The sequence below is a fragment of the Brachyhypopomus gauderio genome, unplaced genomic scaffold, assembly GCF_052324685.1.
Source record: "Brachyhypopomus gauderio isolate BG-103 unplaced genomic scaffold, BGAUD_0.2 sc50, whole genome shotgun sequence".
Lineage (NCBI taxonomy): Eukaryota > Metazoa > Chordata > Actinopteri > Gymnotiformes > Hypopomidae > Brachyhypopomus > Brachyhypopomus gauderio.
Window position 1 is genome coordinate 2304088 of NW_027506875.1, and position 18221 is coordinate 2322308.

General features: G+C 41.1%; 2 protein-coding genes across 9 annotated transcripts in view; one reads left to right on the forward strand and one right to left on the reverse strand.

Annotated features, from left to right (window-relative positions):
- LOC143487818 (NACHT, LRR and PYD domains-containing protein 3-like) overlaps nucleotides 1–18221 on the reverse strand; it is a 55279-nt gene that overhangs the window by 33074 nt on the left and 3984 nt on the right. The gene's annotated exons all lie outside the window — the stretch shown is intronic.
- LOC143487819 (uncharacterized) lies at nucleotides 2466–12350 on the forward strand. 2 transcript variants are annotated; one of them, XM_076987031.1, is made up of 12 exons: nucleotides 2466–2867; nucleotides 5452–5647; nucleotides 5741–5849; nucleotides 5944–6035; nucleotides 6590–6634; nucleotides 6732–6761; nucleotides 7436–7474; nucleotides 7552–7614; nucleotides 7815–7850; nucleotides 8601–8836; nucleotides 11029–11188; nucleotides 12195–12350. In XM_076987031.1, exons 2-9 carry the CDS (start codon nucleotides 5452–5454, stop codon nucleotides 7823–7825), a joined length of 585 nt encoding a protein of 194 aa, XP_076843146.1. In that variant the 5' UTR covers nucleotides 2466–2867; the 3' UTR covers nucleotides 7826–7850; nucleotides 8601–8836; nucleotides 11029–11188; nucleotides 12195–12350. The 2 variants fall into 2 exon arrangements, with proteins under 2 accessions (XP_076843146.1, XP_076843145.1); XM_076987030.1 differs by having other exon boundaries at nucleotides 2466–5647.

Genomic DNA, 18221 nt, shown 5'->3' on the forward strand with positions numbered 1-18221 from the left:
CTCGGTCTGTTCCGCTCCTACCGTGGACTACTGTGAGGGAGAGGAGGAGGAAGAGGACTACCCTCCGTCGGTGTGCTCCACACCCGCCACAGACTACGGCGAGGAGGAAGAGGACTACCCTCCGTCAGTGTGCTCCATGCCCGCCACAGACTACGGCGAGGAGGAGGAGGATGAAGGGTGCTCCTACACGGAGGAGGAGATGCCACCCCCTTCGGAGCTCTCCGCCGGGACAGTGAAGAGGAGGAGGAGTCCAGAGGCGGGCTCATCCCCCGAGCGCTCCCAAGTCAGCGAAATGGACTGTTCCCGGGGTGGCAGCTCGGGGCAGCCCATGAGCTGGAGCCGTGGCAGTGAGGAGGCGAGGGAGGAAGAAGGCACTTCCACTGCCGGGCCCAGAGGGAGATCCCAGGGCGAAGATGGACTCCCGTATGGCCCACCAAGGGGAGAGACTAGTCACGCTGCACCTGGCACGTCCGCCAGCCGTGCTGCACCCGGCGCATCCGCCGGCCGCGCTGCGCCTGGTGGAGGGTTTGCAGCGAGGGCAGGAGGAGGACCACCCACCGCAGCGCCTGCAGCACCAGCAGCTCCCGGTCTCTCTCCCCTGATTGCTCTCCTCCTGGCGCGTAGCTTGGAGCCTGTTGCATATGTGTCTGTCCCTGTGTTCGTATGTATTCCCGTATGTCTGCCTAATCTCCTTTTCCCTTTCGTACCTCTGTGTTAATGTTCCTGTTTGTGTGTTCGTAAACGTCCCGTTTAATGTGTCTAATGTGTTTTCCCCCGTCTTCCCAGGGAGGGTGTTCTAGGCTGTTCGTGGCGGACTCTCCACCGAGGGCGGTCATCTCCCAGACGCAGGACTGGGCGCTTCGGATCCGCCCATCAACGTGGGTTCGGGGCACTCGGTCCTGTTGGCACCCCGGACGGGTAGTGCCCTTGGTGGGGGCGTCTGCCACGTTACGGTCCCCGAACCCTCCCTTTGGGGCGTGTGTTAACGTCGTCTGCGTCTGTGTATCTCCGTGGGTGCGGGTGTGTCTCGTGATTATCCGTCTCACCTGTGGCTCATCTCGTCATCACATGGGACTTGTGTGGTCTGTCTATTTAATGTGCGTTCGCGCTGTGTCTTGTGCTCGTCGTTGTCTAAGTCTACACGTTGTGAGTGTTTACACTGAGTGTTTTACGTGCGCTGTCTGCACGTTCTGTTAAAATAAATGTGTCGTCTATTGCCAAGCCAGGATTCGTGTCTCGTCCTTTGCAACGCACCCGACGTCACATTATGATTATGGTTCGTTTTAATAAAGTATTTAATAAATATTTCATGTTGGTTTATTAGGACGTAAATTATATGCTTTTGTTCATGTATTACGAATTACGCCGTAAATTACGGACGGCCATGATAAATTTAACTTCATCAGAATAAAGATAAAATACTGAATTTATCTTACGTCTACCTCTGAAGCTGTTCCGATGTCTGAAATACAGGTGGTCCATGGGTTAGGACGTTGATCCTTTCCTACGCTCGCGTCGTAAACCGTACTGTACGCAGTTATCCTGTCCCAACTCCTATCCTGACGCCGTCCTCCTCAGTCAGAGCCGCGTAATAAAGCCCGGTTTATACTTGACGCGTCGCAAGCGGCGCGAGGATCCGCGCGGCGAAAATGACGTAATCGCGGTGGCTCCACCCATGAGCGAGGGGCTCGCGCGCTGTCGATTCGCGAGGTCGTGCACCTCTCGAAATTTGTAAAAACTTTGCGCGCGCCGCGCTTTAGCGCAATGAACAAAGTCATGTTTGCAGGGTTCATACACCTTTACAAGGTGGAATTAAAGCACTTGTACGTCACTTTAAAGGTTCATTTCAATATTTCCCAGCACGTTAAACTTAACCCAGATAGCAAAGGAATATTGAATCAATGTTGATTTTGGGTTTTTTTGGTTGGTTTTGGTTGATGACCATAAATCAACTATAAATCAATATTGTTATTGGGTTGAAGTCTTAACTGTGATTCAACATTGAAAAGATGACATTGTATCAACATTTTGATTGGTTATGATCAACAACGCAATGCAATTACTTGACCTATATCGTATGTAAAATGTGTACACACATACGTACACATTAAATTATATATATATATATATATATATATATATATATATATATATATATATATATATATATATATATATATATATATATATAATTGAATTTGAGCAAGCAACACAGAAAATTAAATAAAATACATGAAAAGACTGGGCCAAAATTTTCCCCTTCCTTTTCAATATAAGGACATTTATATAAAGTTTTTAGAATTAAGAAAAGACATACTGCCATCTACTTGCATTGTGCAAGACACAGCATTTGCACATATATAAAAGCCTATTTTTGCCATGTAAAAAAAATCTATTTGTTTTGATTATAAAGTGAATTTCTATGTCATTATATAGTGTTTCATTTGCAGGGTAAATAACTAAAATGCTATTTACCAGAGAAACTCAATACATTTGAATATCATCAAAAAGTGAATTTATTACATTGTACAGTTAATACAGAAATGTTGGCACTCCATAACACAAAAATGCTGGGCTTCTCTAACACCTCAGTTCAAGAAGCTGCCACACTGATGTAGTAACTCATGTAAAAGGAGCCCCGACCAAGTATTGAGTGTATATACTGTAGCCTACATGCTTTTCAGTAGGCCAACATTTCTATATTAAAATCCTTTTTTATTGTTCTAATGTAATATGCCATCTAATATGTAATATGTGTTATGCCAAACTTAAACACTGGTTTTTTTATTACAATTTTTTTTCTTTTGTAACCCAGGTGGTGAAAAGAAGCACAGTAGAGATTCACAGGTTTGTTGTGTTGAACAGAGGTAAGTCTCACTTTTGAAGTGTGATACATTGAATGATACAGCAAACAGCATGGCTTCTTACTGGTCAAAGAGACGGAAGGTAAATAGGGAAGTAAGCAGGATAGAGAACGAGATCTTGCAAGAGTTTAAAAAAATAGTTGAGACAGGACCACATGGGGGCGAAAGCTTCCAAACTGAAGAGCACAGGTTTGTGAATTTGGCTAGTGCAAATACTGTTGAAGCACGTACACAGAGTTCACCTTCAAATGAAGCCAGCTCTGCCTGTGCTAGTGATGTCATGGCAGAGTCTGATGAACAATGTGCAGTTGGTAGCAGTTTCTCTAGTGAATCAGCTGGTGGTTCAGATGAAGATGAACCAAAGGACAATATGCTTTACATGAGCTTGAAACAGTGGGCAGCAAAGTTTTCAATTTCACTGGTTGCTCTTACAGCACTCCTGTGTATTCTGCAAGTGTTTCACCCAAAACTTCCACGTGATGGAAGGACACTCCTTGGCACACAAGCAAAGGTACCCACTCGTAAAATGGGAAATGGACAGTACTACCACTTTGGTTTAGAACAAGGGTTGCTCTCTAGATTAAAGTGTCTAGTTTTTCCTGCAGATGTCAACAAACTGAAACTGCAGTTCAACATTGATGGCCTTCCTTTGTTTAAAAGTTCTAGGCTACAGTTTTGGCCAATTCTTGGACTACTCGATTGTGATTACACCAGAACCCCATTTGTTGTTGGTATATACTGTGGAGCAGGGAAACCTGGAAGTGTCTTTGAGGATTTGACACATGTTCTTACTAATGGCATTGTGTATTGTGGTAGATCTTTTCAGGTACTTCTTTCAGCTTTTGTGTGTGATGCTCCAGCTCGTGCTTTTGTCAAAAACGTGAAAGCTCATAATGGTTACTATGGATGTGATAAATGTACACAGGCTGATGTGTGGAAGAACAAGATGACATTTCCTGATATTGCAGTTAAACCTAGGACTGATGCTGATTTTGCAGCTATGGTTGATGAAGACCATCACCTAGAACAAAAACTTAGCCCTTTGACAAGTGTGGTAAAAATGGTTTCTCAGTTCCCTATAGATTACATGCATCTTTGCTGTCTTGGGGTAACAAGAAAACTCCTGTACTTCTGGCTGAGAGGCAAAAATTTGACCACAAGGATTCAATCTCAAGTAGTTGGCTTGATTTCTAGCAAACTTTTAGAGCTACGTCCTCACACTCCTGTTGAGTTTGCACGCAAACCAAGGGACCTGACTGAGGTGGATCGGTGGAAAGCCACTGAGCTAAGACAGTTCATGTTGTACTCTGGTCCTGTTGTCCTCCAAGATTGTCTGCCTAGCGAGCTCTATGACAATTTTATGCTGTTTTCTGTTGCCATGCGTTTACTCCTGTCTCCAGTCAACAATGAACAAATGGTAAAATTTGCTCATGATCTCCTCGTGTCTTTTGTGCAGCACTTTGGGAAACTGTATGGAAGTGACGAAGTTGTGTTCACTATACACCAGTTGATTCACTTAGCCGATGAGTATAGACACTTTGGTCCACTTGACAATGTGTCTGGGTTTCCGTTTGAGAATTATTTGTGTCAGATTAAACGTCTCCTACGCAAACCACACCAGCCATTGCAGCAAGTTGTTAAAAGATTATCAGAAGCGACACCGGCTTTGGTGGAAATGCCTCCAAGTGAGGCTACAGTTGCAGGCTTGCATTATAGTGGTCCCTTACCCTCTCAGTTTTGTCATGCTGAGCAGTTCAGAAAGGTAACTTCCAGAGACTTCTGCTTATCCACTGAGACTGGTAATAATTGCATCGAGGTTTCAGGTGAGATTGGTGTGATCAAGAATGTCATCAGGGACAATGGAAATATTTTTCTGCTGTTTCAGAAATATAGACACCGTGAACCCTACTTTGAGTATCCATGTACCTCCACATATATTGGTTGTTACAGGGTGTGTGATTTATCTGACAATCTGACAGTGGTAAAGCTTTCACACATACAAAGAAAGTGTGTTCTATATCCAGTAGATAATGGCTCTGTAGTCTTTCCTATGCTTCACAAATAGTCATCTATAGAGAACACACCTCAACTTCTGAGGATTTGGTATGTATAGTAGTGTTCAGGAATGTTGTAATAGTTCTATTTTTTGTGTTTGATGGAATAGGGTCAGCATCCAGCTGTTCACCAGCTACTTTATTAGAAACAATTGCCTGCTGTCACCGGCTACTCTAATAGGCTCTGTGTAGATCATAATCAATTATGTGGATAGCCCATTCGCTTCGTTTTTGTGGAGCTACTTTGAGCCTTGTTAATGGTGGAAAAATGATGATATTTGCATAAACAATGCAATTCCACTATTGCTAGCATTGTGAGCCTGTTATCCTCGGCAAATAGAGTTGTATTTTGGAATGCTCTAAACGGTGGGATACTCGTAAGAGATTCCTACTGGTTTTCATGTTTCACTACATCCCAAGTCCATTTCACACTGGTGTTCTCCTCTAAAAATGGAGGAGGAAAGAGGCCTAATTTGAAAAGTTTCCTGTTTACCAGTTATCCAGTTCCTGTTTCATGTGTTTCTATGTTTCAGATGGAAAACAAACAATATTGTGTGGTGGAGTTCCAGGACAGGGGTACTGCCGTTGTGCCTAGCTGCTGGCTCAAGGGTGACAAATGTTCATGGCCACCCTATAACAGCCAAAAGCTGCAAAAATCTGTCAGACAAAGGGAAATATCCAGACCTGACTGGACTGTTCATGACAATGTGCGATGTCTAGTAACTTGTGGTGAGGACTTTTTATGCATTTGAGAGAATTTTTAATACCTTTCCAGTTTTATCAGTTTTTTTTTATTCAATTTTCTATATATATTTTTTATAGATACCTATGAAATGGCTCACAGCCGTCTTAAATTAGTTGAAGAAGGTTGCTGCACATCAGACCTGCAGTCAGATGAGGATACAGAAGAACGAAAAAAAAGGAAAATGAGGTGCATTTGTAACTTTCTCTGACTTCTGTTTTATTTTTTGCCATTGTATGCTGGGAATCTGATCATTCACATAACGGTCAAATATTGTGTTCAGGATTAATACTCGTTACAGTGACTATGTTGATGAGGACCCTGGGGAATCAAAAAGGAGACAGTTAGCCAAGCCTCCTCCAGTTGTGCTGCCAGGTACCTTTCTTTTTTAAATTAAATGAAACCAGTGAATATTTTCACAGATTTTGTCCATTACTGAGCAGTGTTGGAGCAGCTGTTGGTTAATACAAAGTTGGCTTGTAACACCACATCACATCATATGTGTCACGTTGAGGACCCCGGCCCCTCCCTTTTGGGCGTGTGTATACGTAGTCCACGTGCTTTGTCTGCGTCAGTGGGACTCCGTGGTGAAGGCTATGTCGTGTGAATAATGTGTCTCACCTGTGAATCGTCTCGTAATCACGTGGGGCTAATGTGGTCTGTCTATTTAATGTGTGCTCGCGCAGTGTCCTGTGCTCGTCGTTGTCTAAGTCTGCACGTTGTGTGATTATTCTGTGTTGCTCGTGCGCTATTGCGCAACCGTTATTTGTTATTAAAAGTGACGTTTGCCACGAAAGCAAGGATTCCCGTGTCTCGTCCTTCGCCCTGCCCGCACGTCACAATATGCTGAAGAAGTAGTTCAACAACTAAGGTACAACAAGGTCTACTTCTTCAGTGTAACAGTATTAAACTTTGATTTGTCTCATTAGAAGTCAGCCCGGGATATACGGCACAGGAACAAAGATCAAATAATGGTTAGAATTGTATTATTGTTATTTTATTCAAATTCTTTTTAAAAAAGACATATTTTATAAAGCTGTTCAAAATGTTGAATTTTTATTCATTGTGCAGGATCATTCTGGGGACAGTGGCCGTCAAATGGTAAGTTATTGAGTAGCAGTTGTGTCTGTTTTCTTTACTTGAGTGATATTCCAGTATATATGATCATAACGGCATTCAAAGTTTGCAAAAATATAATTGACAGATTAAATTGTAATTTCTCAAAATGAAATGTAGATGTCATGTAACTGCAAATAATTTGTGACAGAGTAGTATTAGCAGTTGTTACATTGTGCTACATATTGGCAGTAAAACATTAAATGTTTGTGAATATTAATTCTTACCAAAAAATCTGATCTGAAAACAGTGATCACAGTGATCAGAATCACAGTATCGTTATATCATCTTTATCATGGGCAACGTATCATGACAATATTGTATCATCACATGCATATATTGCTAAAAAATACATTGTATAAAATACATTGTGGACAAAATTACTTTAAAGTGTTATGGGGATAATGAACAAGAAATAACAATAATCCTGTGTATACAGATGCAAAACAATGCTTCAGGCAAATAACTCACTCACTCCACTCAGACATGTTTTCACCATCTCACCTGTGCCCCAGTGCAATTCCATTTGAATTACATATGATATAATGAATAATCGAGAATAATAACCTGAATTGCAGAAATTAAGTGTGAGTGATGAGCCAAAACCAGAAATAATACTAGAAATGTTAAAATAAACTGATTTACCTTTTTCTTTACAGGTTTGGGTTCAACAAACTGGTCTGAGCAGTGTTTTAATGGTTAGTGAACTTAATGAATTAAATGTCCATTTAAAAGTCTTAGAAGGTACTTGGTGACATTTTGTTTGTCATGTTAGACTCCCAAGGCAGCAGCAACCCAGTGTACCATACACTGCAAGTCCCAGAATATGAAAGAAATGGTAAATAATGAACTAATTAATTTGATATTTTAGATATTATTTCTTTTAAAGCCCTATACATTTTATCCAACCTAAATTTTGGTTTAAGCTTTACCTGTTATTGTTTAATTATTGAAATGTTCAAAATGAGTATGTTATTTAAATTCATCACAGTTTTACAATTTTAATAATTGTTCTTCAATATGATCTTGTGGGAGCAGATCCGATATGACCAGGGTCAAGGCAAGTCCTGAAAGGTATGATACTTGTTTTAAAATCTGAGCTTAAAGACTACATATTACAGATTGATATTAAATCACTTCTCAAGTTAAAGCTATTTTTACAGTAGAAGTGTCGGTTATTTGACCACTCTGATGTCTTACTGGAGGCACTGTGCCTGATTTACCTACCTACCTGTCATTTAGCAGCAGTGTCCCAAATTAAAAAAGTATTATATATATATTTTTTGCGATCAGCTCACAGCTCTGCTCACTACCACAAACATTGTCTGAAACTATATGCCCACTAATAGAAATATACAGTACTAGAAGACTCGTTGCCTACCCATTGACACTGAATATGCATCATAGAGCCTCTATGATGCAACTATATAAATTTTTTATACATTAATGATCCGAATCATTTTCATTCAATTCCGATCCTTTGAAATTTACGAGATCAATCCCGATTTCAGATTAGGTGATTGGATCGGGGACATCCCTACTTGTAATATACCATTACCTCACAGAGACAGCAGGAAGGCTAAATTATTTAACATAAGCTAACACTGATCAAAATGTTCAAGTCTATAGCTTATTAGGCTGCACCTTAGTAACACTACTGTTACCCATATTTTCCTTTATTACGATATTCACATTATCCTTGCTGTTCTGTATCTGTCTGATTTAATATTAAAGGTATATTTAATATCTTAATAGCTTAAATAAACAAATGTGGTAGCCCTTTTGTTCATTTAGGATAATAATCTTGTTTGGTTATTGTTTCAGACATAGCAGTTAACAAAATGATGACCATTTTGGTTAATATCCGCGAGGACATAAAAGAAGCTCGAAAGGAGATCCTGACACTCCAGAAGGATGTTGGAGAAATTAAACAATGGTTTGGAACACAGAATGAGAGCGTGGAATCACTGGGTGCTGCTTTATGTCTGCCCTTGAAGACTGTGGAGGATTTTGAGGAAGCAGAGAGACAACTTCAGACTGAAGCAGTCCATCGAAAAACCGTAATGTACTTATTAGGGCTGAACGATTAATTGCATTTGCGATAATTTCGCGATTTTTTAAAACGCGATTGTCTAATCGCACAGGCTGCGATTTAAACTGGTCACGTGACTTGGGAGCGAGCCGAGCCGAGGACGAACGGAGCAAACCCGAGCAGGAGGCAGAGAGGTGGAGAAGTGAAGTTAACACAGCGCACTTTAACTTGTTGCACAATGGCTTCAGGCAACTGAAAGTCTAATACCAAAGAGGGGCAGCACATAAGTTGTGTGAAATTACTTTGGCTTTTAAAAAGATGCTGCTCAACGTCAGGTACTGTGTAAAACATGCCTTGCTACTGTTGCTACGACGCGAGGTAACACTACAAACCTTCAGCATTAAAAAAACACCACAAAGCCTCGTATGATATTTGTAAGGCTAAAATGCCAACGACCAGTGCTGCATCTTCAAATACGCCAGTGTTTTTCTGCGCTTATACAGCTTTAGTATGCGGTGAGCAGCGAAATACCGTAAAATCACGCATATAGGTGCAATAAGATTTAAAGCACGGATGAATCGCGAAAACGCGGATAGCTTGACCGCGGTCCAGCAGACAGGGTTCACTGACCGAACCGTTTGAAAGTGTAACTCCTTATGGATGTAATTGGAAGCGGCATGCTGAAATAACTCGGGCAGTAACGGAGTTCATAGTGAAAGACATGATGCCCGTTAATATAGTGAACAAGCCCGGCTTCATGGCTTTGTTAAACACACTGGATATGCGCTACCAAACGCCCTCACGCACATATTTTAGCCAAGTTGCTATACCTGCAGGGTTGCCAACTCTCACGCATTGACCGTCTTAGACTAAAAAATTAGTAGTTCGCTCTGGCGCCAACCACAGGCGATCGATCGATCACGATATAATAATAATACTTAAATTTAGTCCATTTTACACCCAGTGGCGGACATAGCAATTTGGAGGCTCAAGGCGAATTTAGCTAGGGGGCCCATCAACATTAATATGCGAGAAATAAGTTCAGGTTCACACTACAAGATTTTAGGCTGGTTTTTCAGTCGCCGACTGTTTTTGTAGATCGCCGACAGAAACTGTGGTCGGACGCAAATCGGGGATCATTCGGCGCTCGCTCAGTCGTGTAGTGTGAACTGCTGAAAGACGCTCGCCGAGTGGCCGCCAACTCATCGCAGACGACCGGCAGATATCTAGCATGTTTAATATCTAGCATGTTTCATATCTAGCCCAGTCGGCGACTGTGAGTCAACAGCAGCGTCTAGCTTCATACAACTTTACTACAACACTGTGTTTAAGTTATTGTGACAGCACTGGAGAAATAGTGCGATTGACTATATCTATGTTCACTGCAACGGAGAGATGAAATAACTGGCAATTTGGGACTATGGAGTGGTTAAACGGTAAAAAAAAAAAAATAATAATAACGAAAATGTGGAGTACATGTACGTTGTTTTTATTTTCTTCGTGGTGTTGCTGGTTCTCGCGAGTGTTTCATTTTCGTGTTCTCGTGTTTTTGGACGGCAGCCAGATGAGTCGGCGATTCCCCAGTCGTTTAATTCGTGAGCCCGCGTCACCGATCAGTCATGTAGTGTGAAAGCCACAACAACTGAAAGACTCGCGATTACAGCACAACCAGTCATGTAGTGCGAACGGCACAAAAACCTGATGACTGAAAAGTCGTGTAGTGTGAACCTGGCTTTAGCTAGACAAGGGGGCCCTACAGTGGGAGGGGCCCAAGGCAATTGCCTAGCAACGCCTCTATGCAAAGACCGCCTCTGTTTACACCCCCCCTCCCGCAACACTGTATCTGAGCTGTATAAAAAATGCCGAAACAGAGTTTCCTGAAATGGAACAATGGGAAAAAATCGCGATTTTAAATCGCAATCGCAATTTATAGATAAAAAATTGCAATTAGATTATTTTCCAAAATCGTTCAGCCCTAGTACTTATCAGTCATAGTATAGCACCTCGTTTTTTAGTACGTTCAATAGTAATATAACACGTACACACACATTTTCAAAGTTGAAATTGTTGGCATAGATAATGCATAATATGCAGACATGCACTACATTGCCAAAGGTGTCCACTCGCCTGCTCTCTTTTACAAAATGTACCACGTATAATACCAAACAGAGCTAATTGAAACTAAAGAAACCAATGTTTATTTAAATTTTGATTTTGTAGGTGTCCAAATTTGCTGCTGTGGGTTGTGGAACACCAGAGACAACAATACGCCGCATTTTGCAGTCATCGTTGACAAATGAATTGGCTTGTCAGTTTAATTGGGCTGGGAAAGGATGTAAAAGGCCATTCAAAGACACCATCTTGAAAGACTGCATATTTGGTAGGTCTTTACAGGTGTTATCTCTTATCTCCACAGTTTTCCACTTGCAGGCAGGGACATCTTTAGGCTGCAACGTGTCCAAGGCCAAAAAAAATTCAACGCCCCCTTTGTCGTCCCAACCTTTTGCACCTGCAGTTTTCAGTCTGAAGTAAAATGCAAGCCAACAATTGTTGAGTTCGGTTATATTCGGGAGTTCAGAGCTGCAGAACACTAAACAAATTCAGAGGTGTCAATTCCAGGTTCAGAAAGTAAAAGTCCTGACCAGGACTTTGCTCAAGCTTGCTAGATTTTCTAATTAGTTCAATCCAAGTAAAATTAGTGGAATCAACACAATCCAAGAAGCCTGAGCAAAATCCTCGTGAGGACTTTTACTTTCTGAACCTGAAAATGACACCTCTGAACAAATTCATACAGCAGAGTAAATGTAAATTTCTCACAGACCGACAGACACAATCAGTAAATAATTACTATTATTGTTGCTGATCAGTATCTAAGTCATACTCATGAATTGTTTATAGCCATAGTCAGTACTGCTCAGTCAGTAGTCTATAGAAGTGGCATAATCATCTATTACATCATCAAACTCCAGACTGTCAACAATGTTATTTTCAGTGCAAAGTAGAGAGAGTGCATTCATTTGAGTTTGAACCATTGTGGTGTGTACAGACATGAGATAATGTTTAATGGTTTGCTCAAGCTGAGAAAAAATTTCAAAAACAGAACAGTGAACAGTAAATCCTTTTACCTTCCACACCTCATGTGAGCCAGCAACACTTGTGGCATTCATATAAAATATAACTAAGGATCAGGATATTATATTGATGTTATAAACTACAAGAAATGTACTAGTATTACTGGCACTGGTATACTGTCACTCTTACTGGTTTTATTCAATTTCATAGTATATTTTGTAGTGCCCATTGTAGTTAATCATTTGCTATTTGAATGAATTGCTAAGAGACTGAACGTAACCTGAAAGTGTTATTTTTTTATTGTCTGCTTTTAGCTGCAGCCTGCCAACAACATAAAGGTTTGACCTTGCTGACCTTCTCAGATGTTGTTATGAAGTGGCTGCGCTATGCACCCGAAAGAGAAGGTGGCATTCCCAGGAAGAAGAATTGAAACAGTGTCAGATGATGAACGTCTGAAGGTTTCATTTTTTTTTTTTGTATGTTTTCATCTAAAATTCTGAACCACACCACGTGAAGATTGTTTACTTGTGTTATATAAAATTTTGGTTTGGTTAGTAAAATAAAGCAATGTAATTCAACTGAGTTGTGTTTTGAGTTTTACTTTGTGGAGGAGAGGGTATTTTTATATATAAAATTGTTTTATGGCTTGACTCAACATTGAATCACCTAAAAAAACATGTAATCAATTGTACTGCATTTAAATTTTGATTGATAGAGTTGATTTTGTGTTTGCCCAAGTTGTTTATTCAACACTTATTGAATGTTGGACAGAACATGCAGTTTCAATGCTGAATCAACATCAGAAATCAATGTTGATTCAATATTGAATGAGTGTTGATTCTGTGTTGGCCTCGGTTGTTTATTCAACATTTATTCAATGTCGGACATAACGAGCAGTTTCAATGGTGAATCAACATCAGAAATCAATGTTGATTCAATGATAATGACTGATGTTGATTCAATATTGAATCAATGTCATTTTGCTATCTGGGAATTAAGTTAAATATTTATACATATACTCGAAATGATTCGAAAAAATTCGCTTTTTTATCACATTATCGCACATGCGCGAGGTGTGCGGATTCGCGCGCTACGGTCACTCACTAAAGTATAAACCAGGCTTGAAGGCGGAATCAGGGAACATGGTTTTAAACAATGAGTCATTTCCTTCGTTGGATCTGTATGCCTGGTAACTCGTAACTGTTTTAGCGCCCATATTACCTCAGCCTTCAAAATATTGGTAGCGCCGCATACAGCGTAAATGCGACGTAGAGCAGAGCTCGACTGAATGGGTTCTCTTGTACTGCTGGCTGTTGCAGTAGCGCCAGCAGCGGGGCAAAACTTTGATATTGCAGGCTGCTGCTGACGAGCCTCGCTGGTATCTGTGACAGCTCTGAGCCACCAACATTATTTCGGATCTTCCAACCATTTCTGGCTAAATTTGCATTTCCCCATCTCTCCGAACAGACGTTAACGTACATACAGCACGCATGAAATTACGATCCCGCCAGTCCAATAACTACGGGTGTTCGTTAAGCCCGAAATACTTCCGATGGCTACCGATTTCCGCCCCCGAAGTTCAACACATGGCTGACGGAATTAATTCCTCCCTAAATTTAGCTCCGCAAATTTAAGACATTTTTGTTGAAAATTTAAGACAAAATAAGACTTTTCAAGGCCTTATTTGACAAAAATGAAATTTAATACAATTTAAGACTTTTTAAGGACCCGCGGCCACCCCGCAGGGATGGGCAACTGGCGGCCCGGGGCCACACACGGCCCTCGTCCACACTCAGTGCAGCCCGCAAATAGATCAATAATAATTTAATAATTAAAAGAAAAAAAAAAACATGGAAATACCAGTGTTCTTGGAGAACAATATTAGTGGCGATACAAATGCATACTGCACAAAACTCAGATACAGTTTCTTTGTGACATGGCCTTTCTGACAGACATCACCACGCATCTCAATCACCTCAAAACACTTTTGCAGGGGAGAGATCAAACGGTGTGTGATCTATATTCTCATATGACTGCATTTCAGCGCAAACTTGGGCTGTTCATAGAAGGCTTTTCTTCCCCTTGTGCAAATCTGGCACATTTTCCCGTGTGCATCGAGATTCGCAAAGAGAGCCCCGAGTGCGAAAACCAAATCCAGAAATACAAAGCAGACCTCAAAAAATTACAGGAGCAATTCAACTATCGTTTCCAAGATTTTCACGAGATGCGACCACGAATTGCACTATTCACAGACCCCCTCTCTGCTGTGGTCAGCGTGCAACCATCGGAGCTGCAGCTGCAGGCAGACCCGTTTTTTCAAGCAAAGCGCAACGAGAGGGAAATTACATTTTGGAGACTTCTTCCTGAGGCACGTTTCCCACGTCTCAGATATTTTGCCCTCTCATTGGCCAGCGTGTTTGGGAGCACTTATATTTGTGAGAGCAGTTTTTCCACCGTGAAGCACATAAAATCCAAGGAGAGAAACAGACTCACCGATGATACTTTCATTTGATGCGCATTGCGGCCACAAAAATTGACACTGACATCCAATCCATAGACAGCAGGCCAAACCACAGCTCTCTCGTTAGGTTTAATTAATGGTGGGCTTCTGTGGTATAGTTTTCTGCCATTATTGAATGTGAGCCATTTGCACTCAGTTTTTTAAAGCAAACTTTTTTGTTCTTTGATATGAAGGAGTTCAAATTCCTTTTTGCACCTTTTTGTAAATGTTTTGTCTTTGTTACTTATTAAGGACATGTTGATGCAGTAAATAGATGTATGTTGGTGCAATAAACATACAGATCTGAATTCATTTAAAATGTGTTCTTATTGAGAATAATTTGTAGTGTCTTTCATATCCAATTATTTGAAGTGCGTGGTCATGTGGCCCTCTTTATCATGGAAGTTGCCCATCTCTGTCAGTCGCGTTGAAGTATTTCCGCGTCTTTCTGTTATTCTGATTTCGTTTTCCTTTCATTCAGTAGCTACTTACCGCGCGTCGAGTTCCCTCCGCGTCATTTCTCAGTTTACCGTGTTTTTACCCTTCATCCTATTTATCCATAGGGTTTTTCTTTTTCTCTTTCCCCGCACTCTTTTGGCGGAGGTTTCAGTTCTTTGTTTTTTGTTTGTTTATGGTTTGGCATTTGGGTCCCTTTTGTCTAACACCAAGCAGTGTGTGCGCGTGCGCACCACCTGCCTCACAATCCCTGCTTTATACAGTAAATGGGAGGTGTGTCGTAACCAGAGGTGTGCAGAAATAGACATCCCAACTCTGCCCTGTATCAACGAAAGTGCCCTTTTGAAACTTTTTTCAGTGGTTTTTTTATTATTATTATTAACATTTTACTGAGGTCAGTTTGAAATGATCTTTTGAAAACCTGAGTGTTTCCCACGCATCAACACATTCTGTTTGAATAAGGAACCTTAAGCCACAGAATAACAAGCTGCGTAACCAAACGAATCTGAAACTGCAAATAAGTAACCAACTTCAGCGAATGCAGATTAGCATTTTTCACAGGTAATGGGGAACTTCCCGTTTCTTCTTTCACAAACGAATGTGTTAATTTATGTTGCCTAACAAACCTATACAACAGAAGACGTTCAGCTTAACACATAGATTTGCAAACTCTACCTTAATTATTTGTATGTGGTCATCCTCACGTTATCTATCATTGATTTGGGCTAGTGCGACTAGTTTATCAGGTTACCATCGGCTAAAAATGCTTAGTAGTTTGGAGCTGTATGAGACATTTTACTGCACAACAAAATGATTTCACGTTGGGCTTAGAGGGCAAACGGTAGATTTGACTTGATGTGTATGTGACCTGGCTGGTGGGGACGGGAGAAGAAGTCTATCTGTGAGCGTGTGTGCTGTGCTGAAGACGCTTCCTTCCACTCGCTGAACTGAACTGCTGCTGCAGCGCATCTGGTGTTAAAGGAAGAGAGAGGTTGGGTGTGTGTGAGGTGGTGGCTCATTTCAGGGCCTGAAATGAGCCACCACCTCACACACACCCGACCTCTCTTCCAGTTCAGTTCAGCGAGTGCTGTGCTGTCACGCATCATAAATTAACACATTCATTTGTGAAAGAAGAAACGGGAAGTTCCCCATTACCTGTGAAAAATGCCCATCTGCATTCATGTAATGACAACACTCAGTAGCCTATAACTCCTTCTCCTACTTTTTGGTCTTTTTACTGTCTTAATTGTAGGCCTATATTGATTTACTAATTGCAAAATATATGCAACAAGGCCTGCAGACAGTGGAGGGTAAACAGAAGTTACCTGAAGGACATGACTGTATATTGGATATGACTGTAATTTTTTTTATAATGAAGTGTTCCACGTGAGCTAAAGAGTGCCCAGGCACTTGCCCCCCAAAATGTCTGTACACGCCACTGTTTCAGGGCATTGTTTTTAATCGCTCAGGTTTTCAAAAGATCATTTCAAACCGACCTCAGTAAAATGTTTTGTCTTTGTTACTTATTAAGGACATGTTGATGCAGTAAATAGATGTATGCTGGTGCAATAAACATACAGATCTGAATTCATTTAAAATGTGTTCTTATTGAGAATAATTTGTAGTGTCTTTCATATCCAATTATTTGAAGTGCGTGGTCATGTGGCCCTCTTTATCATGGAAGTTGCCCATCTCTGTCAGGGCAGGCCCCAGCGCTGCCCCGCCCATGTCCACCAGAGGGTGCTCGCGGTCCCCTGTCAGGGCAGGTCCCTCCTCTACGCATGCCATGAATACCAGAAGGCGTTCGCATTCCACAACTCTCAATCAGCGAAGATGAGCCGCAGCCGGTGTTCTGTCGGATTTTCCTACTTTGTCGAATTTTCCTACCGTATCAGCTGGCAGCGAGTATTTATAGACTAGTCTGTCGAATTTTCCTACCTTGTCGAATGTTCCTACCGTGTCCGTTGGCATCGCGTATTTGTAGACGTATCTCTTAGTTTGTTTACCTTATGGAAACGTCGTAATGTAGCGCAAACCAGCGTTTAAAAAGTAGTATTTGTAGACGTATCTCTTAGTTTGTTTACCTTATGGAAACGTTGTAATGTAGTGCAAATCAGCGTTTAAAAAGTAGTATTGTAGACGTATCTCTAGTTTGTTTACCTTATGGAAACGTTGTAATGTAGCGCAAATCAGCGTTTAAAAAGTAGGATGAGCTTTAAAATAAAAGTTTTATTTTGCGTATTAGTGTATTATTACACGGCTCAATCATTATCATGCGGAAATATCCAAGTCCCTATAAATAGGTAATAACAGGTAGTAAAACGGCGCTGTTTAAAACATTTTAATCAACTAGTTAACTTAATGCACAGTTGAAAACATAGCAATTGCAAACAAAGAAGGAATTATAAACAAGAAATTAACTTACTGCACTACTGAAAGGACTAAATAGTACTGCACTGTTGAAATTCGCTAGCAGGCAGGAAAAATCGATGGGTGTAGTAGGCGGCCACCAAAATAGTGACGTAAAAGCGACTTGCGCATGCGCAGTAAGCCTTGGTATGAATTTTCGATGGGTAGGAAAAATCGACAGAACACCTGATTTCACCCTTTTTAAGGAAGCTGACTGCGACTCATCTTTGCTGAGTTGTTTGATCTTTCATGCGGCCAGCCGGTATCGTCGGTTTACTCTCCGATTCATGTTCTCCAGTGTTTTTTCTCTTCGCTATCTCCTGTCTCTTCGAGTTTATCTCCTGCGCCGTTTGGCCCATCTCAAGTTTTCCTCCCGCTATATTCTTCCTGTCCGAATTTTGTTTAATTTCAAGTGGAGTTTAGTATATCCCCGTTGTTGGTCGGGTAGTCGGGTTTTTCCCTGACAGTTTTTTTGTTTCACTTTCCTCTCTTTCTCTCCTTCTCGTTTTCGCGTTGAAGTATTTCCGCGTCTTTCTGTTATTCTGATTTCGTTTTCCTTTCATTCAGTAGCTACTTACCGCGCGTCGAGTTCCCTCCGCGTCATTTCTCAGTTTACCGTGTTTTTACCCTTCATCCTATTTATCCATAGGGTTTTTCTTTTTCTCTTTTCCCGCACTCTTTTGGCGGAGGTTTCAGTTCTTTGTTTTTTGTTTGTTTATGGTTTGGCATTTGGGTCCCTTTTGTCTAACACCAAGCAGTGTGTGCGCGTGCGCACCACCTGCCTCACAATCTCTGCTTTATACAGTAAATGGGAGGTGTGTCGCGTAACCAGTGATGGCTAAGTTACCTTGAGAAAGTAATCCGATTACTCCTTTTAAAAGTAACTTAGTTACGTTACATATTAGCCTACTTGATTTTAAAAGTAACTACGTTAGATTACTACGACATCACTGGTCGTAACCAGAGGTGTGCAGAA

Bases quoted from the DNA above. Each gene is read 5' to 3' on its own strand.
- LOC143487819 (XM_076987030.1), top strand. From the start codon at position 5,443: ATGTTTCAGATGGAAAACAAACAATATTGTGTGGTGGAGTTCCAGGAC. The intron at 6,635-6,731 runs GTTAGAATTGTA...TTCATTGTGCAG, and splicing joins GGAACAAAGATCAAATAATG to GATCATTCTGGGGACAGTGG. The intron at 6,762-7,435 runs GTAAGTTATTGA...TTTTCTTTACAG, and splicing joins GGGACAGTGGCCGTCAAATG to GTTTGGGTTCAACAAACTGG.